At 39.0% G+C, this 21,902-nt stretch overlaps 2 protein-coding genes across 2 annotated transcripts; one reads left to right on the plus strand and one right to left on the minus strand.

Annotated features, from left to right (window-relative positions):
• The first annotated feature begins 153 nt into the window (after positions 1–153).
• On the plus strand, positions 154–20,175 carry gnav1 (guanine nucleotide binding protein (G protein) alpha v1). Its single transcript, XM_079471437.1, has 9 exons — positions 154–788; positions 1,575–1,666; positions 7,700–7,792; positions 8,379–8,539; positions 12,602–12,730; positions 16,245–16,374; positions 17,148–17,219; positions 17,998–18,085; positions 18,987–20,175. The coding sequence occupies exons 1-9, from the start codon at positions 659–661 to the stop codon at positions 19,175–19,177; spliced, it is 1,086 nt and encodes a 361-aa protein (XP_079327563.1). The 5' UTR covers positions 154–658; the 3' UTR covers positions 19,178–20,175.
• On the minus strand, positions 20,047–21,897 carry npb (neuropeptide B). Its single transcript, XM_079471438.1, has 2 exons — positions 21,564–21,897; positions 20,047–20,963 (listed from the first exon to the last, which is right to left on the minus strand). The coding sequence occupies exons 1-2, from the start codon at positions 21,831–21,833 to the stop codon at positions 20,835–20,837; spliced, it is 399 nt and encodes a 132-aa protein (XP_079327564.1). The 5' UTR covers positions 21,834–21,897; the 3' UTR covers positions 20,047–20,834.
• Between the last annotated feature and the right edge of the window lie 5 nt (positions 21,898–21,902).

Raw genomic sequence — 21,902 nt, forward strand, 5'->3', positions numbered from 1 at the left:
TGTTTCATTTCTTTCACTTGTTTTTATTTCATTGGAGTTTCTACTTTGATAACGTTTGTTAATATTGTAAATATTAAACGTCATGTCTTTACTTTCAATTGTTTATACTTTATTCATTTAGATAGAAAAGCACCGGAAAGCCGAACATTCTTCCAGCTCTGGAATGCTTGAACGAAACCCATCTCAGGTGACAAAGTTGCAAAATCTTGACGTCACTTCCTTCCGAAAGGAAGCGGACACCTCTGAACACTTGAAACTCTTAGCTTATAGCCGATATATTATACAATATAAATATATTGTGTTGTATATAAGGAGGGTTCACGTCTCATCTCATTGGACACGATGATACAACCGCGACTGTAACTGCGAACAGACGAATTTGAAACTTTTTTCCTCCGCACGGTTCCATCGCAAAACTCTCTCTCTCTCTCTCTCTCTCTCTCTCACGCACACACACACACACTTTTTGTTCGCAAAAGACACACACTGAGGTCTCTTTAAAACATTCGCATCTGGTCGATCGACTTTTACGCATCAACTTTTGATGCGCGCGCGCGGAGGTCCCGACGGGGATGTTTTTACGCGTTCGGTTCCCGTCGTGATCCCGGACTTTCTGCCGGTTCTTCTGCTGTCTGTGGGAAAGACATGAGCTCGGGATATGGGTCTGTGCTTGGGAACCGAGATGACAGAGGACGACAAGAAGGCGAAGATCCAAAGCGCACAGATAGACAGAGATCTGTACGAATATGCCAAGAGAGAGATGAATGTGGTGAAGATACTCATGCTGGGTAAGAAAACACGCGCTCGTCCTCGGTGTTTGTTCATCTGTTCGCAGCTTTGGGTTGGATTTAACACTAACAGAAGTTTCAACGGACTTGTGTTTTTATAAGTCATACAAAATCTACTTCAAACGTTGTGAGATTGAATTTAGATCTTGAAACTTTCAGATTGTTTGTTTCAACCTCAGGGTTTATAATACAAATGTTTAGGCTTTGAACTTGTGATATACACAAACTGGCTGGTATCACTTTTGGTATTGAAAATTATGCTTCCGGTTTAAACCAGTTGGATTTCATGTTTAGCAAAGTTTATATGGGCTCTCCTTTCTATATATAATTTATTTGGGGCGGCGTGGTATAAAGATCCAGGTAATTCAATATCAAATATAAAAAAAGGTTTCGAACGTCAGACCTTGGTTTGAAACCTATAGATTGTGGGTTCAAATCCCAAATTTGTGCTTAAAACTAGTGATATTTAAACATTTGGGATGGTTGACGTTGATGTTATTGGTTTTGATCATTATTTGTTTCAAAGTCAAAGTGTAAATTTGGTTTCTAAATGGTTTATGTATGTTACAATTGCATACAAATATGATTTGCATTCATCTTCCATTTGACAAGAAAACTATTTGGTCGACCACTTTAGTTGAAACTCACAGGTCATGGGTTCGGCCTTAAATCTGGGCAGGGATTGTAAATCATTCTGCGTTTGTCATCTAAATGCATTCATTCGTAATCCGTGCCGAAGATGTAAAATGTCTTGAATGTTTTGTCTCTTTAAATGTAAACCCCCAGGAGCCGCGGAAAGCGGAAAGAGCACGCTGGTCAAACAGATGAAGATCATCCACAGCCATGGATTCACCAAGCAAGAGCTGACCAGCTTTAAGGTGAGACCTCCTTTACACAAAATCCATTTCAGATGTAGTTTGATTTGAGACAAAGTTTGATATTTGCTTGAGTTCATCCCTGCGTTCTCCGCTTTCCGGGCCGTCTGGGGCTGCTGTGCGTTTGGAGTTTATTAAAAGTTTAAGGGGTAAGCGGTTCTGTGTAACAAGACCTCAGATGAGCGGTTCCGTGGATTTTCCCTCAGCGTGTTTTTGATTGTTCTGTTAGGAAGAGAGGAAGGGGAAAATATGTGGAAAGCTGACACATGTAACAGGAAAAGATCCGGGGGAGATGTGTGAATGCACTGCTGTCCTAAAACACACGGTTGTCGACATGGGTACAATGTTGTTTGGTTACCACCGTTCTTTCGTATAATCTTTTGTGTTCTGCAGAAGAAAGAAAGCCATACGGGTTTGAAATGAGACATGGATGAATAAATTATGAAAGTAGTTACATTAAGTAAACCAGCATGGACATCTTTTTTTAACCTGTCACTCACAGCAGTTTTAAGGAAACTGTGGAACGGCACGCAGCATCACTTCAGATTAGCCTCCGACCTACATACATCCGATTGCCATGGCAACAGCTGGAGCAATCGAGGTGACATTGATTGGCTCATTCATCGTAAAGTGTAGCCAACTGTGATTTTGATACGGCCATCAAGCATGCTATCGCTAAACCCCACGATCCTGAAACGCCTAAACCTTGTCAATGCGGTTGCTAGCGTTTTACGGGCCAAATGGCACTTTTTGTCATAATTCATTTTTTGGCGAAGCAGCAGACGATGAGTTGGGTGGGCAGTATTATGCGATTCTCACGGCACACTATTCTGCTAAATCTATCACGTATTTTACAATTTATACCACCCACATCTTTTTGATTATACTTCTGAGATACCTCAACTGACTAATGCTTTCTTCGCCGTTGACAAAAGCCACTTTGATGCCTCAAAATGTTGTAATTTGACTTGAACGGCGTGTGATTCATGGACATCTGAAGAACCAGGTGCAGATTCACATGTGGAATCTCCTCATTAAACCTTCCCTCTGGGTTTGTTTGTGTTACTCGCACGTTTCTCTTTGAGGTTTGATCTGAGTGAGATAAGAATGCGTAAATGTTGTTTTGAAACGCCCAAGGGGGCTTTAAACTCACAGGTCATTGCTTCAGATCAGGCCAAACACATGTTGTCGGCTATGGAGGAGGCTGGATGGCCAAATATTCTGTCATCGTGTATTCACCCTCATGTCATTCAAAACCAGATGTTTTGAGAAATATCTCTGTGGTTTTGTGTCCTTGCAGTGAAAGTCAAGGGGGGGTCAGTGTTGTTAGGTTACCAACATTCGTCAAAATATCTTCTCTTTGAATGTTAGATGACAGGTTTATCCTTAATGACCACATTGATCGTCACACGATGGAAAACGCAGAACAAACCCTTTAAACAAACAAAAGTTCATTGGAACTCTCACACCTTTTTTAAACCGGATCATCGGCTCGCAGGTGGTATATTTTTCCACCAAGCCTTCCGTTATCATGTAAGGAAACATAAAAAAGCTAATGTGGGAACATTTGTGTCTGAATGTCCTGACTGTACGTGTCATGACATTCACAAAGTCAGAACCTCGGGCCTTTGTAATCTCATTCTACCTCTGACATCATGCAGATAGAATTTCATGCACTTGTACGTTGTAAAAGTCACACCTCAGGGTTCCTTGTTAAAAAATCAAGAGTTTGTAAACGCTTGGTAAGGCGCTAGTGACTCTTAATGAAAGGGAAAATTGTCAAGAGTAACAACACACTCCTTCAGTTTGGCAAAGTGGCGTTTGTTTTTAACAACAGGCTTGTAGATTTCACTTTCAAACCATTGGCTTTCTCGCAAAATTGCTAGCTATTTGCAGTGACGTCAGTCATTTTTGTTGAGCACTGTAGGCGTGAAACTGATCGACATGGAGATATGTGAGCAAATGAAGGGCTGTAGGGAATAAATGACGTCGTTGTGAGTGTAGCTCTCCTGACTGGAAATACAAAGTTAGGCTTTTGGCACCTCACTAGTTAATGATTCAACCGAACATCAGTTCCGCTAAACAAACACAGTTTGTCAGCGGAACTGGAAGAACAAAACAGTCCTGTATTAGCGTTAAGCTTACGTCTCTCAGTGTTTGAGACAAAATAAACAAAGGCTTTTACACTTAAGTGATGCCATACAATGAGTTCATTTCACACAATGAAGAGTCGTGTCGTGACTTTGGGGGTACCGCAAAGCTGTGTTTTCTGTCCGCCCTAAGTTTGATGTTGATATTTGTTTTATAAGCAAAGCTGTCATTTTTATGCCAACCTTTCCCATGTGCGTTTTCTCAGAAACTCGATGTGGTTGTGTGTGATGTTCAAAGGTCCGGTTTCTGCTTCGCCGGCTTTTGCTGGACTGTTGGAGGGTCACACGTGCACGTGCATGCGGAGACCCGTAATTATGGCTAGTTTCTTGGTGTACACAAGCGTGCAGGCATGAGAACAGTCTATAATCACATTGGCCCTTGATGACTTGGGTCACGGTGTCGCACAAGCGCGGATCTCAGACTGTTAGAGAGAGGGCAGGGACGGGTGTGGCTTGCTGTGTGGGCAAAAAGTGAAGTGTTTCAGGTATAAAAAGAAACATGTCTCGACCTGAGTGTCACAGGAGTGTTTTGAACCTCTTTTGTATCGTCTCCTTCTCTTTCTTCTCTTTTCTTAACCGTCACTGAGGTCCTGAATTACCTTACACCACATGTTCTCCACCTTCTTATTTCTCACCTGACACGTGCTACTCCTCTGTCTCTCCTTGTTCAACGCCTCTCCAAAGACGCCGCTCCTAAAAATCATGTGAAGTGAAAATTGAGCCGTGGTGCCTTATTCATTTACATGTCTGAATGAATCAAGTTAGTCTTGATTACTAGCTCCGCCCCTAAAACGACTTTTCCTCGTGGCCTGATGTCACTTATCTGATTCTTCCTTTTCTACTTTATACTAAAACAAAATATTTCTATTCTTTGTGTCCTATTTAGACTATTTCTCAGTATGCCCCATGTTCTGTAACAGATAAAAAAGGACTAAATCCTAAATATACATAAGATTCTTTTCTTATTTTATTTGAACTTTTCTATAGTTTTTACTTCAGTGTTTTAACGCAGTCACTAGGCAAGGCAAGGCAAGTTTATTTGTATAGCACATTTCATACACAATGGCAATTCAAAGTGCTTTACATAGAAGAAATTAAAAATATCCATTTGATAAAACAGTTAAGAAATAAGAAAAATAAAAGTAACCAGTTAAGAATAAAAAATAAAATAACATAGTTTAGAAGAAATAAGAAAAATAAAAATTAACCAGTTAAGAATAAAAATTAAATAAAATATAGTTTAGAATAGATAATAAATAAAATAAAGTACAGCACAAACAGTCGGACGGTCCGAGGCACAGTGGCACATTAATCAAATGCAAAGTTAAACAGATGTGTTTTGAGTCTGGATTTGAATGTGGCTATGTGGGAGCATATCTGATCTCTTCTGGAAGCTGGTTCCAGCTGCGGCTTGCATAATAGCTAAACGCAGAGTCTCCTTGCTTGGAGAGAACCCTTGGTATTTCTAGCTGATGCGATCCTAATGACCTGAGTGTTCTTTTGGGTCTGTATTCAATGAGCATATCTGCAATGTATTGAGGTCCTAGGCCATTGAACGATTTATATACCAGTAATAAAACTTTAAAATCTATCCTATATGGTAGCCAGTGTAAAGACCTGAGGACTGGTGTGATATGATCATATTTTCTGGTTCTGCTCAGAATCCTTGCCGCAGCGTTCTGTATGAGCTGCATCTGTCTTATGGTCTTTTTGGGGAGGCCAGTAAGGAGTCCATTACAATAATCCACCCTGCTGGTGATGAAAGCATGCACTAGTTTCTCTAAGTCTTGACTGGAAACAAAGCATCTAATTCTTGCAATATTTTTCAGATGATAATATGCTGATTTAGTTATTGCTTTGACATGACTACTGAAGCTAAGGTCTGACTCTAGAGACACACCGAGATTCCTGACTTGATTTTTTGTTGTTTGACCTTTAGAGTGAAGGTACACGTTCACCTTGAGAACTTCATCTTTATTTCCAAACGCAATGACTTCAGTTTTGTCTTTGTTTAACTGAAGAAAGTTTTGGCACATCCAACTATTTATTTCATCAATGCATTTGAGCAGGGAGTCAATGGGGCTGTAATCGTTAGGGCTAAGGGCTAAGTATATCTGTGTGTCGTCTGCATAGCTGTGGTAAGCAATTTGGTTATTTCTCATTATTTGGCTCATTGGGAGCATGTACAGGTTGAATAGGAGAGGCGCAAGAATTGAGCCTTGGGGGACTCCGCATGTCATGGATGTCCACTCAGACTTATGGTCACCTATACTCACATAACTAGAGGGCGGAAGTGTATTTTCAGATTCAACATTAGGGGGGCACACAAATTTTAAAAAGAGAATTACCCACATTGATTTACTATTTGTAATAACACTGCAATATTTAATGGAAAAAAAATCTTTTTTTCATTTCACTGGGACTTTAATACTCAAAAAATGTAATATTAGTATTAATATTTTGCCATTTTATTTTTTTATTATATTATTTTAATCAGATTTTGTATTTTTAGTTTTCTTAGAAATTTACGTTACATTTTTTAGCAATGTTGTCATGTGCTTATATTTTCGGATTGCTTCATACGTTTTTTTAATGTTATTTAGATTCCAGTTTTAGTGTCGTTTTAAGTACAATTTCTGAGTGCCTTGACTTCATTTCAGTTTATATCTAAGGCTATTCTACATTTCATGTAGTTTAAGTTTATCAAACAATACTTCACCCTTATATTTTATGTGATTTCAGTGACCAAAAATTGCTGTAAATCTGACAATTTCCCATCTGTGTGCACATAGAAATATGCCGTTTTTGTTTTCATTGACTCCCCTAGACGTTATAGAAGAGCTTGAAACATATTTCAAAGGAATGTTTTGAAGTCTTCAAGGACAAAAGGTTATTGGTCTCTCCCCCACGCTCTTTATTAGATGCTCTTTACAATCTCTGCAACATCCCTCACTTATCTCTTTCCAGAGTAGCTTCATTGTTCTTTGGTATGTGATTCATTCTTGAACTTTATTTCTGGTGTTTTTTCAAATGGACTTCAATAGGAAATCAATAAAAGTGCATCATATTACAAAACCGCAGAACTTTTGGCTCAGCCGACACAAGAAGGCTTTTCGGCGTACAATGTCCTGCTGCTTTTCCCTGGAATGCTTGCTGCTCTGAAGAACGGTCCAGCAAGCAAAAGCTGGAATGCGTTTGTTTTGGCGAGAGAGTCGGGTCGGTGGAAATAAGTGAAGTTTTTTTCACCTCACGGCTTTAGGTGGCATACAGTATAGGTTGTCAAAATGTCCTGTTACATACATGTGTTATTGTGAACCGTCACTTCAACGTAGATCCAAAGAATCAAGTTTATTCTCAACTGTTGACCAAAAACAATACAGTTCGTTCCCATCTCTGTGCAGTCTTTAAAACCCAAATAGTTTTTAACATTCTCTGTCCGAGGAAAGGTTCAACATAATCCATAACCGCATCATTTCGTTCTCAGTCAGTCTCAACCAAGATTGGCACGATGGAGGCTTTTCTATTGACAAAAATAGCGTCTCCGTTAACGCACGCAATTAGACATGAGACAATGTCGACAAATGAAGCAGAAATGTCTGATAACAGCCCGTGCCAGTGGGCATTTTTTGCTAGACAGACGGCTTTGTTCTTTCAAAGGAGGGTCTTTGAGTCCTTTTACATTATGAAATCAAAGTGTTCATACCTGCCAATCATATTAGAAAGAATCCGAATGAAACGATGCATAAGGTGATGTTTCTCAGATCATTGTGTGAATATGCGGAAATCAGCTTTTTTCTATAACCTATTCAAATGATTCAAGAAGTAACGGATGCTTAGAATAGCTTTATGTGTGTGTTTAAAGGGATGTTTTTTTCTTTCTTTTCAGCCTGCTGTATTGGATAACCTTATGACCTCTATGAAGTTTGTCCTCCATGGGATGGGTGTCCTTCGGATCAATCTCGCCAACAGCAAGAATAAGGTTTGCGTCTCATTCTCACTTACTTAAATACTTAATAAATGTGACATTATAACACCAAATGGCTGTATGCACCAGATTTTAGCTTTAAATATGGATGGCCTATAGATGTTTTCTCACTTGTGCAATATTGCATCCAGTACGTACAAGGGCCACCAGGTGGCAGCATCCTATAAGAACCTTGAGCTCCATCTCGTCCTACCTACCCGTGCATCATTTGTGGGTTGTTAGATTGCTTAGACCCAATACAAAAAGTGTTTTTTAAAGAATCGTTGCACGATGAAAGGTTATCAGTTATGCAGGGTGGGCATTAGGGGTCATGAGATAAAATCCATTTATGAGCGACCATCTTTTTATTCCGTAATTAAAGTGATCAGTGGTAGAGTTTCTTAATAACAGTGTTGAAGATACATTTCTGTCGGGTCATCTGACTAGTTAACTTTAAATACAGTATGGTGAAAAAGTCCAACGTATACTTAGTTTCGTTCATCTAATGCTATGCTATAAATGTGCTATAAATATGCTATAACATCTTTAAAGATTTGCATCTAAGTCTCAAAGAAACTTCTGACTTTGTGTGTTTTTCCAGGTCCACGCTCACTCTATTCTCTCGTGCGGCCGCTGCTTCGACGAAGACCAGATGCTGTTTCCGTTCGTGGGTCACGCCCTTTGCTGTTTGTGGGCGGATCAGGGGGTGCGGTCTGCAGCGGCACGCGGATACGAATATGAGCTGAATGACTCCGCGCTGTAGTGAGTAACCAATCAGTGATTAGTCACCATCTGTAATGAGAGGTTATGTGGTAGCTGGGTTCCAATCTGTAATTTACTCAAGCTGTGATTTAATTAATGCGTTGTTGTACGACGTTAGCCGAACATGTTGTTTTCCTGAGCACGGCGCTAGCAACGCTAAGGTCATGGGTTCGATCCCAGGGGATTGCACATGAATTGCATTTTACTATACATTGTCTCTGAGTTAGTGCCTTTGGATAAAAGTGTCTTGTATTAGCCAAATGCATTAATGTAAATGTATGTCAACGGTTGGGTGTAAGATATTATGAATTAAAATTAAACTCTTGAATTTAATCAGCCTCTACTATATAATTTATATTGCAGAGCATTCGTTTATTTATATGTATATCTAAAAATATTATATTTATATACTAATAATAAATATTATGTATAATATACAAATATGTATAATAGTATGTAGATATAATATTTAGTTGTATTTATTTATTATAATTGCAAAACGGAATCAAAATGTATATATTATTAAAACGTTATTAATATTATACCTAAAAAATATATATATTTTATTTAAAAAATGTTTTAAATATTAAAGCTTTTTATTTTGGTTGTGCTTTGTAGGTGCGAGTTATTAAGCTGTACAGTTTCCCCTAAAAGTAGAATTGTGAATTATAATGTGATGCGAATGGCCACCCCCAAACGCTTTACATCTCATTTGAATACATTTGACCCCGTTCAAATAGGCCAATTACGATCTGGAATACTTCACAAATGTTTAATTCTGTTTTAATTGGTCATTTGACACGGGACGACGACACTTCTGAAATGTGTCTTCATTTTAAAACGTGCACATTTCATTCCACAAACGCTGAGGTGTTTTACGAGCTTTTTAACGTTGAATCTGCATTACTGTAGCTTTCACGTATGCATTTGTTTTCAAAATATTTGACCGCATTTTCCAAAATGTAACAATTACGTCATATCAATGTTTATCGGCTAATGTTTGGCAATATTTCTATATTATTCGATATTTGAATGATCTTCCACCACTCTCACGGAGACGGCTAAAATGCACTGCGCATTTCCTGCCACAGTTTCCGAGCGTTCCATGTGGGTGTAATGGAGCCGATGTGCGACTGCAACTCATTGCCTGCGCGTGTCTTGAGCCGTAATGGCTGCTGATCTGTGACTCCTTCCAACACGCCCACTGTGAACAATGAATGATTAGGGAAATATTCAACCGCTGTGTAATAACGCACTTGTGCGAAGGCAAACCGAAACGCCGGGAGGGTGATTATTGAAATGAGGCGGAGAGGGTCACCCGTGTCGCGGACGTGTGCTGTGTGCCATGGCGAATGAGCCTCACACGGCTGCGATGAAGTGTACGTGTTTGTTTATTAACTATTAAATGGCAATTAAAAGCTCGTGCCAGGGATCTTGCAGTGCATGCTGGGACGTCCGCCCCCCACACCGTAAGACATGTAGGTTTGGCGTGATAGCATGTCTTTTCGATTAGCACACGGGAGATCTTAAAAGGTTAGCTTGAGGGAGTAGATGAAGGTGAGAGAGGGAGCGTGTGGTTTTAAGTCGTCCATACCTAATGTATGTGGCATCAACGCCCAAACACGCACATTTCACAAAATTTCGTGTCTTATTTATGATCCGCTGTGTGGGTTTGTGTTTTTGAGTGACAGGTAGTCCTGCCCCCTGACGGCCTCTGGGGCCACGGGGACCCTCGAGACACTTCAGTCGATAATACGGAGTCAATAACACGGTTGTAACACGGGGCAAGTAAATTATCACCGTTATGCTGTTTGGGTTGCATTTTGAGTAGCGCTTTAAACAGACACACGTGTTAAAAATTTTAGTTAAATCGCCAAACCTGTATGACTTTCTTTATTCTGCAGAACACATAAGAAGATATTTTGAAGGACGTTGGTAACCGAACAACATTGGCCCTCATTGACTTCCATTGTATCGACACACCGCAAAACCACCAACATTTCTCAAAATATCTGTATTTGTGTTTTGGAGAATAATGTTTATTTTTGGGTGAAATACTTTTAAAAGTAAGACGCAGGTTGAAATGCCACACAGTAGTGTGTTTACCGAGTCTCTACATCATTTCACTCTACAGGTCTGAAACCTTTTTTCCCGAGCTGTCATGTTATATCTGCAGGGCTCCATCACGCTCTCTCAAACGCACGCACGCTTGCCTGTTGTTAAAGGTCAGATTTATCAAAGGGCATTTCCGTCCTCGCAGTCCAGGTCGGAGCTCCTCACCTGTTCGTATCCTCCATCTCATCTTTTGAATCGCTTCACGCTCTTCCCCTCGACTGCCATTCATCCTGATCTTACACCTCCGACCCGTCGCTTCGCAAATTTTCAACTGTGTGGAAAAATATCATAGACGTATTTACTTCGAGAAATATTTTAGATATTGAAGAGAGTGGAAAGATGTTTGTAGGAGGTCAAATGGATGTCAAAATCACTCAGGAAAACTCAATCTTAAGGAATGATGCCACATGAAAGAGCTCCAAAACTTTATTTATTGTTGGGATTCAGTCATAAAACTTACAGAACGCACATGCCCCTTTTGTGAAGTGAAAATACTTGGAAGTTTTTACGTACGGTAGGTCCTCGCTAATCTCTAGAGAAGCGTAGTTTGCGCGGTGTACCGGCGCTACGTATTTCCATCTCGATGGGCCTGCCGCGCGTCTACATTTAAAATAACGAATATGGGCCTTAGTCACATTTAAAGTAAGCTTAGACGCTAGTGTTTTTAAATCTTACAACAGTAAATATTATAGTATGCAGTATAATACAGTTCACTAAATAAAACTTGTTTCATTTCGATCTGTGTATTAGGGATTTTTGTTTATTTTGTAGATTTCAAAAACAAACATGACGCAGCATCGCAATACTAGCCTTGGGCGTCACGCTAAATGGTGCGTTTCACAAGGTCGAGCTTTATCTGCTCCGAGTTAACAAGTCGTATGTAACTTGTGACGAGCTGCGTGCAAGAAGTTACTTTCAAGTTCGATTTTCGGGGAAATTGTTGTTCCGAGTTTTCTTGAACGCAGCACGAAAGCAGGTAGAACAAAAACTCATCTGATGAAACCGTCACTTATTGCAACGAGATTTTGGTCATGTTGGAAACTATCTAGGTTTTTGGAGGAGGATGTATTTGCACACAGACTATGTTGTAAAGATGCGTAGAGACAGGAGCCTTTGCGTCCCGCCGGGAACTGAAGGCCAGTCGGTGGAGAAAGTCGCGTTCAGGTATGCGGCTAGACACGTTTAAAGAAGCAAACCTCACACGGCGTCAGACCCGGGGGGCACGAGGTGCGCATTGCATTGGCCCCGGGCGAGAATGTGATGTTATGTTTGTGTGTGTGTGTCTTTATATATCTCCAAAAGGCCAAACCCGGACGAACTTTATAAAATTTGTTGTATAAATTGTATAAATAGCTTGGGCTGTATAGAAATTGCCATTTGAACATTGATTCGTTCAAATGTAAGGATGCACAGGTTTGGAACAACATGAGAGTGAATGTGACAGAATATTCAAAATGTATTTGTTTGTGCCAAAATACAGGCACAGCTGTCAAAGGTTATTGCTTTAAAACTCAGTGTATGTACTCGTGTCCAATTCTCTCTCGCTCTCTCGGGTGTTCGAGTGACTCCTGTGAGGTGCGTTTATCACTAAGTTGCGGTCCGTGCCGGATAATTTCTCTCTTTGACGCATCCTCGTACGCAAATCCCCAACAGACCGCCTCAAAGACACACAACGCCGTCTTGTTACGTACTTATATTCATTTTGGTAATTAGCATATGGCACGTGCTCCCCGGGCCGCCCTTATCGCTCACGCAAACCTCCGTCATTGGTAAAGCTGCTTAACTTCGACAATACGACCCTCAAAGGGTACAAAAATCTGACATTACTAGCACTTTTATTTTTATGTGTACAAAAGTAACACATTTAATCGTTCCCTTTCATTTGCATAAAGATTATATCATATTTTTAGTAATTCAAGTTTGATTTATGTAAACTTTCTCTCTCAGTTTTTTCGAGAACATGGGTCGGATCATCGCCCCCAACTACATGCCTACAGAAACGGACGTCTTGAGGGTCCGACTGAGGACCACTGGTGTTATCGAAACTCAGTTCAAAGTCAAGCACCTGATCTTCAGGTAAACACTTCCTTTGCCTCAGAACAAAACACAATAGTCTGTTATCAGTTTTCTCCTATGTGAAGCATCATATCACACCCGATTTGTTATAATTTTTGGACGTTTCATCTCAAAGTAGCCGAAAAACAGCTTTAACCCAAACTTGCAGACATCACTTATTGATCACTGATGGTTGGAGGGCAGATGTCTTCTGTCCAACACGTATTTTGTATGAAATTCACGATGGGTCTTATTGACTGTGTCATTCTGTATCTCGCCATCTTACGAAACGTCATCTTTGCGTTGCGTTCTGCAACGTGTTTCCATACGTCAATATCGTTGCTGCCGTTATCAGCAGCGTGCACGCGTTCAGCTTTGACACGAGTGTCGCTTTGAATTGAGTTTTGTGTTTGAACAGGTATGAAGTGAAGTTTTGTGCTTTTTAGCACTTACCGGTCATTAAAAGAGCAGTGTTTCATTTCAAATCTAAATATTCATTGATATCAATTAAATATATATAAAATATGGGGAGATAAATGTTCATAATGATATTTGTTTTTATAGTATATATAACATTTGTATATTTAATAAAAAATGTTCATGTTAATTCTATTAAAATGTTTATTTATTTATTCATTTTTGTTCCTTTTTTGTAGTTTTATTTATTTTGAAATCATTTATTAATTACGTTTTTAGTTTTTACATATACATTAATGCATTTGGCAGATGCTTTTATCCAAAGCGCCTTACATCGCATTATACTATACATTTGTTATCTAAGTATGTGCAATCCCAATGATCGAACCCATGACCTTGGCGTTACTAGCGCCACGCTCTTTCTTGAAAAGCTGTATTTAAAAACATTTATATTATTAAATGTATTATATGTTTTCGTATTTGATTTTATACATGTTTTTGTGGCTCAGCTTCATATTATTGCATCAAGGCAACATTTCAAATTAGTTTAAGTTTTTCTAATAATATTTAGACTTCTTTTTATTTATTGACAGAAATGTTTTCGTAGTCTTAGTTCTATTAAACTATCATGGATCAGTGATTTATCTTCATAGCTTAGTCGTTGGCCCAAGTTTTACAATCTTCTCGAACAGACCTTAAAACAAACGTTTGCTTTTATTGGTAAACTACGTGCAGTCACCGTTAAAATGACACTCGTTTCCGCGAACCGTCAGATTGCGGAAGTTTTCCCTGCATGTTCATTATCCTCTCCAGCTCCATCTCCCGCGAACGCAGGACAACCAATAAAACGATCGACAGGTTTCATGGGAATTGTGGGTAATTTTCTGCTTGGCAGCTTTTTTCTGGCTGTTTGAATGTTAATGGAGACATTTAGAGCCGAGAGGTGTCACAGACTCTTTCTGATAGCAAGAAAAGATGAGCGATTGGCCGTTCGCTGGAAAATTCAACTGTCTTATCCTATAGTCTTAAATTCACCTCTGCGTCCGATCGCTCCGTCTCGGGAGTCTGCTAATTTATTGCTTTTAGTCGAGAGCTTCTCCAATAACGTTTATATTGCATTACTTTGCATAACGGTACATTTCAATTTTTATGGCTTTCCTGACAGTTTTTCATAAATGCGCGTCTACGTTGTCGTAAAATGTGAACAGAATGACTAGACTCGAAACGTATTTGTCATGGGTTTTCACTACGTAAGCAATACCCACCTTTTTTATTTAGTCATTGCGTAGGTTTCTTTGAAGTGTCCTTTAGCAAGTTTATTTAAAACATAAACGTAAATATGGTTATTTATTTAAAAACAAATACCGATCCCTCTACCGCCAGAAGCCGTCTGCGGAGATCCCAGCAGTAATTGATCTCATCGGGAAACGATAACAGAGCTGGACCCCGAGAAAGCCCGTGGGGTCTGAGCTCAAGTCACGAGTCACATTTAAATACAATCAGAAGGGAATTAGAGAGATAAAGACTGTATTATCATGATTATTATGAAAACCAGTGAAGCCTTTCAAAGCTCCTTAGCGTCGATGTTATGTGCCGATTATTGTTTGAGTTCTGGAATGAATGTAAATCCTCTCTGCGTGTTCGTATGGAAACTGTTTCAAAGGGTCTCTTTAGATCTATCGAACGCTGATATGATATAAACACGCCGACATTAATAGATTCATCATCAAAACTACAAAATAATTCGCGTTTTAAAAAGCGGCCACTTAAAATCGAAATATCGAAGGATCAAAATGACAAACTCCGTCTAGACGTTAATCTGCTTTGTTGTATTGAGAACGTTTTTGAAACATAATTTTAGTTATTTAAATCATTTCGAAGCTTGTTGACGTACAACTACATAACATTTTAATAAAACGCAACCGATTTTGTTGTAAAGTTGGAAGGAGTGATCCAAGTTCGGATCCAGGCTTTATTACGTGTAGGAACAGGATACTGTTGGGACTGTCTATTTCAAACAGGAAGTGATGTTGCGCATTTCACCGCACTGTTTTTACGCTTTCTGTGAGTCAACCGAATCTCTAAACTGCCAAATTCCTCTCCATATCCTTAATATTATTAGCGGTGTAATGATGGGAGAAATGAGTGTCTAGCCCTGCACAATTCTCACCTCGTCTGTACAGATGATGTAGACTATTGTGTTCATCAGACCATCCCATAATTAAACAAAGCGGTTGTTCCTATGACAAACAGGAAAAATGAAGCGGCAGGAAGCTGAAGTACGCTTCCTACAGTGATATGTTCACGATTCGATCCTTCTGTCTGACTTTTGCGGGAAATGTTAGTATCCCTTATGGATTTGTTATTCCATCATGGTTGAAGTGCATATTGCAGAACGTCCTTCATTTCAAACGTGCGGAGGAATCTTTACCACCGATATAGCGAATAGATGGCACGAAATGAAGTGGGCGATGGGAAATAAACGCGTGAGAGCGTTTGACTGTTTACGGCCTTTGACCTTTAGTGAAAGACGGTCCGTGAAGCGCTCTTGTGAACCAACACTGGTGATGGGAGTGTTGAAGAAAACATCCCTCGATCGTCGAAGCTCTTTTGCTGTAGATCTAAACGGCAAGTTCCCAAGACGGACAGAATGAAAAACAAGACGGCAGCGACGACAAAACGTCCAGAGAGATCTGCTTTTGTCGCCTCTTCACTAAGCACAAGCTAACGTCATTCTTTTTAGCGCTCGGATATCAAACAGAGAAAGGGAAAATTTTGTAGAGAAAATCACATTTGCATTAAAACAGCACGCTTCTGAATTTGTACATGTGGCCTGTTATCAGCAGGTGATGAAAGCAGCGTCTGGTTTACTAACCTAATCTGTCATATTTAAGAGGGAAATGGGAAAATCAATTGGGGAAAATTGCTATTGTGGAAACTGTCTTGATGTTGGAGGGGTGTGGTTAAAAATAAGCATTTTATGATGGCAGGCGAAAAGGAAAGTCATTTTGAAACACTTTCTCCCTTTAAAATGTCGAATATATGTTCACAAAAATGACATTTTATCATTTTATCACACATTTTTTGATGTTTTTGGTTCGTTTTGGTCATTCCACAGAATGTACGACGTTGGGGGACAGAGAACCGAGAGGAGAAAGTGGATCAGTTGTTTTGAAGACGTGAGAGCCGTGCTGTTTGTGGTGTCTCTGAGCGGGTACGACATGACACTAGTTGAAGATCCAGCAATGGTGAGAACATCCGCCACTATGTTGCCTTACATTCGGACACGGAGTTAAAAAAAGACCTCTTTAAAAAAGATCAGTAAGCAAGTAAAGGTAAAATGTTATTAAAAATGAATATATTTATTTATTATTTTAAGTTAAATAGAACTTTATTTTGAAATTGAGAAGATTATTAGAATATTAATGATTGGAATATTTAAGATACCGTATTAAAATAATATTTTTTCTAAATATAAACATATAGCATGTTATAGCATATAGCTAGTGTAAAGTACACCATTGGAAATGAATATATAGATCATTGAGAACTGTGGTATAGATCAAAGTGCCGTGATATTACCATTGATTCTCTAAGGACATTTATTTTCCTTTAACTTTCCTAAAAAGGTAATAATTTTAATGCGTTTTTAATGGTTCATTGAAATTAAATGTATTTTTCTCATTTATTTCTTTAGCACTCTTCACAATGCAGCATCGTTTCAAAGCAGCTATAGTAAATAAATTATAACACAAACAGAGAAGGCATAAGAAATAAACAATATAGAAAAATACACAAGTACATACTACAAATGGGGCACTTTCAGTAACCATGGGTCATTTTACAGCATTTATACATAAGGTATTGTATTGTTTTAAAGCAAACAGCTCCTGTTTGTCTTCAGTAATTGTTCATATGCACCAAGCCCGAGCTTTTCAGCCGGATCTCCTAAATGACATAAGAGAGCATTGCGAGGTCATTTAGGAACGAAAGCTCTTATCCTTCATTTTGTCTTATTTAGAATCGACTGCAGGAGAGCCTCAAGCTGTTCTTGTCAATCTGCAATAACGTCTTCTTCAGGAGTACCTCTATGGTAAGAAACTGCTCAATTAACAAAAACAAGAGAGGCAATTTAATCTCGCCCCATCAGCCCGAGAGGCGATTTGTGTCATCACTCGAGATGCTCGACAGATGTGACCGAGAAGCTCGCGAGAGGTTTCGTTCTACAGTGATTTAGAAAGCAAAAATATATTAGTTTGACGAACGTCAAGCTTCTACCGATTTCTTTCATGATGAACGGGCTTTGTTGTCTGATTTAACATTCAAGATCTTACATTGTAGATTTACATATTTATTCAAATAAGAAATCAAGTTTTCACTGTAAATTTTTATTTGGGATAAAGTGTATATATATATATATATATATTAAAAAAGTTCACGTGTGCAGCTTCATCTAAAAATGTCCTTGCTGGTTTCAGCCAAAGTTTGGTATCCCGCTTTGGTAACTTCACCTCTAGATCTTCCCTCGTAATTACGGCCCACGCAAACAAACGCTGGTGAGTCCAGACTTTGTTATAATTGCCTGCGTCTACCGGTAATTAAACCAGCGGGCGTATTTTTGATCTCCGAGGGTGAAAATCGGCTGCTTGTTGCCTATTTATTGTACGCCCCCCAAAAGCTCCTTCCTGTGTAATGATCCGGGGTAACTGACCTTGTTAAGAGGCGTTTTATAGTCCCGTTTTAAAAAGAGTGCCGAGTGTTCATACTCGTTTGTTTCTAATCGATGCTAGACAACGTTGACTTTTATTGAATGATTGATCGTCTGTTTTCCGTCTCAGCGCACAGTGATGTGTCGATTTCTTGTTTGACAGATCTTATTCATGAACAAGATTGATCTGTTCCAAGAGAAGATCCTCCACTCCGGGCGACATTTACGACATTACCTGCCGCAGTTCAAAGGTGACATCCGATGCTTTTAAATACGTATGTTGTGTGTTTATGTGTACTTCCCGAGCTTGCACGTCTTCCCTGTTTGTCTTTTTTTCTCGATTCATCCATTAAGACCGAATCCGCCGGTTTGTAGTTTGGCTACCTATTCAGCCGGAATGGATCCTGTAGTTTTCACCTCAGGGAGAAAAGGTCAAGACATATGAGGCTTGAAATTCCTCGCATTAGTGTCTCCAGTATCCCCCCACGACCGTATATGACAGTTAATCCCCTATGGATAGGATATTACAAAAAACCTGAATACGTCTCGCCCATTAATTCAAGCAAGCCCAGAAATGCATGTCATGCAAATTTCAATTTGGCAAGGAAGGGTTTGAGATTGAGTGTATTAAACCAGCTTTTGAATCCTAATCTTGACTGCTATGCATAGACTTTTAACTTTAAAGTTTTGTCTCTATCTGTCAGTCACATTTATTGTCCTTACATGGGTGTCAATAATGTATTAAGTATAAATAAAGATGTATTCATTTATAAGCATTCTTTTAATTTGTTAAAACGTCCAATTCAAGAACCGAAACTGTTGTTTTGGTAACGCTTTAGATTACGGCCCACAATGTACCACAAAATTAAACAGAATTTCAAGAATAGTTTGATTTGGATGTTTAAATGGCTTGCATTTCCCTCATAGATATATTTTTAATTGATCTTGATCTATAGATATGTACTGTAGAGGTACATTATTGTTACAATAAGTTACACTGTATATCCTGTCTATTTATGCGCAACTTTGTGGGCCGTAATCTATAGCGTTGCCTGTTTTTTTACTTGTTGCAAATATTACTAAATAAATGTCTGCATTGCCTCTATCGTTCCCTACAGGTTTTTCAACCACCATCTCTCTTTTTGTTTCCAGGAGCAGATTATGACGTGGACGCGGCCGCCCGCTTCATCGCCGCCATGTTCATATCCCTCAACGCCACGCCCAGCAAACTCATCTACCACCACTTCACCACGGCCACCGACACCTCCAACGTACAGGTGGTCTTCCAGGTCGTCATGGATACCATCATCAAGGAAAACCTGGAAGCTGTGTCTCTTCTCTGAGATCCAAACGGGCCGGCCGAGGTCCGTGCGTAACCGTTCCACAGATTTTTGGACATTGCTGTGGTCATTTAAATATAAAGCTGAATATATTTATTATATGCAATGCTCTGAACACAATCTGATGCACATTTGTTTCGTATTTTGCATAAAGCGACTGAATTCTTTCAGAGAGGGGTTATTCGTGAGGTAAACGATGGCAGATATTTAAGAATCGACGGTAACGTTGAATAGTTCAAGTAAAACGCCAGGATTTACATTTACATTCGAAAGGGAGAAGTTACACCCGCAGGACGTGGCTTGATTTTCGCCAGATCGGTGTTGATTGCGTCGGCCGTGTGGGAGGTTGAGCTGCTCAGCCGTGCATCCCATAATTCTTCACCACGCAAATAGCGTCCCACTCTTGTGTGTTACCGTGGTTAATCCTCACTTAAAGTAACATTAACCCTTGTGGAAAAACTGCTCATTCTTTAAGTCTCAAGTTCAGAGACGGTTCTTTTGCATATGAATCATATTTGCACCTCATGTTTGTGCAGTTTTTGTGATATAGTGCTGCACTTTTGTAGCTGTTCTGAATCGTTCAATTTGTTTAATCTTTCTGATGTTCTGTTAAAATGTAATTTTGTGTTGGTTTGATCGTAAGTATCGGACTTGTATACACTTCTGTATGAAGAAAAAGAGTCGTATTCATCTATTATCAACATATTATTGTAAATACATTTGTATGTTTTATATCGTTCTTTAAACTTAAATGTCTATCCCATTTACTATTTGTTATTTAAATCCCCCTTTTGTCTATTTGAAGGCATTTCACTTCGAGTTAAACTTCGTAATGCAAACCACTGTGAAAAGATGTTATTAAACACTTTTTTAGAGTTTCTTCTCATCATTGCTTAATCATGAACATTTAATAACAGACACTTTGTTTTTGATACCCAAGATGTCCACACAGGATAAACAGTTTATCTGTCAAGTTTAATAAAATAACGAAAACATCTTTCAAACTTTATGCTTATAACAGTGAACTCTTTAGAACATTTAATATATCTGGAAATAGGTGCAGAGATGGGTGGGGAGATAACAAAAATCTCAATTTAGTTTTTAATAGCAGCGAACTTCACATGGTGTGAACCAGGGGTGCTCAGAGGTGCCATTGGGATCTGTTTTGGTCTGCAGAATCTAGATGAAACTCTTGGAATACAGCTGAAGCTGCTTATTAAAGGCAAACATGTGTCCACACTGAAAATGAAGGAACTTTGAAATGATTCGACTTGGGTTTTGCCTTTGCTGTTACAGTATAGTGTAGTATAGTATAGTATGGAGGACCTGTAGTTTTTTTCTTTACAATTTCAATCAGGTAGGGATAAACAATATATAAATGACTCTTAAAAAGAAAGGATTACTGGAAAAATCTTATTTTCTCAAATGTTATATTATAACTGTATAACATATCTTCTTGTTTATTTTGTATAATTCATGAAAAGGATCAAGAATTGGATCAACATTTTGCAAAAAGGTGGATCTTTAAAAGCAACACTGAGCATCCCTGGTGTAACTCAAGTAAACATTCAATGTCAACAGTGCGCCTCACTGCCTTGGCTCTTAATACTCCTGAAATGGAAGAGATTTTGGGTTGGGAAGGGATGGGGATGCGTTCTCTTCAGGAGGTGAAGCAGTCCAGCGAGTCCAGAGAAAGAAACACGTCTGCTTTGCAACGAAACGTGCTCGAACCGTCCTGAACCAGCTCACAGCTCTGCAGGTTCGGAGAAATGTCCTTTACGCAAATTGCCTGTTGGGAAAAGTGCATCACAGTTTACATCAACGCATGCAAAATCTACGAATCTGAATTGTATTCTTAAAACCTTACTTATTAAAAGTAAAAACAGGGGAATTAAATATAAAAGGTGTATTGCTTAAATATAAAATTACGTAAAATGATTTGAAAAGTAAAAATCTCACAATACAGTGCGTAAAGTTTTCGTCTGAAAGTTATTTACAGATGGAGAGCTTAACTTTTTGTGTTTATCCAAGATTTTCTTTATGATCATTTAAAGTAAATGATATAATAATGTTTTTATTTTAATACTGCTTTCAGATTTGATGTCAAAGAATGCTAAACAAATAAATGGCTCAAACGAACTGACGCGTAATAGAGGAAGTACGCCTGCATTAAACTAAACTATTATTATTATTACATGTTAACATGAATATAACGGATCTGTTAAGCAATATGTGTTCGAACGTTTACTTGCAGTGTTATATTATGGAAACGTCATGAAACGGATATTAAATGTACTTAACTATTGATACCTCAGATGATAAAAACTTTTGGTTTCTGAATTATTTGTAAAACATCTTTGCAAGTGTGCCGCAAAAAAACTGCATTTACCATGTTTTTAAGGACTGAAGTTTGTCTGCTGCTGAAATCGGGCATCGCGTTGTTGGAGATGCCGGGGGTCTCGCTGCTGTCCAGCGCTGAATCTGTCTCAGATCTGCGCACGTACGGTGATCTCCGGATCCCGGACAGCAAACCAGAAGCTCTCCCGACGGAATAATAACTCGGACCGGTAGACTGCTTGTACCAGGCATCTGTAGGTTGACAGCAGATGAGTATTGAAACAGCCACGAACACCAGCACAGATCTGACGGGACTCTCCATTACGCACAGAACAATGCGCACTTTACCCAAAAGTGTGTTATGATCTTTGTCGTCTCGTAGCTTTTTGAC

This window comes from Barbatula barbatula, assembly GCF_947034865.1.
Source record: "Barbatula barbatula genome assembly, chromosome: 13".
Classification (NCBI taxonomy): Eukaryota; Metazoa; Chordata; class Actinopteri; order Cypriniformes; family Nemacheilidae; genus Barbatula; species Barbatula barbatula.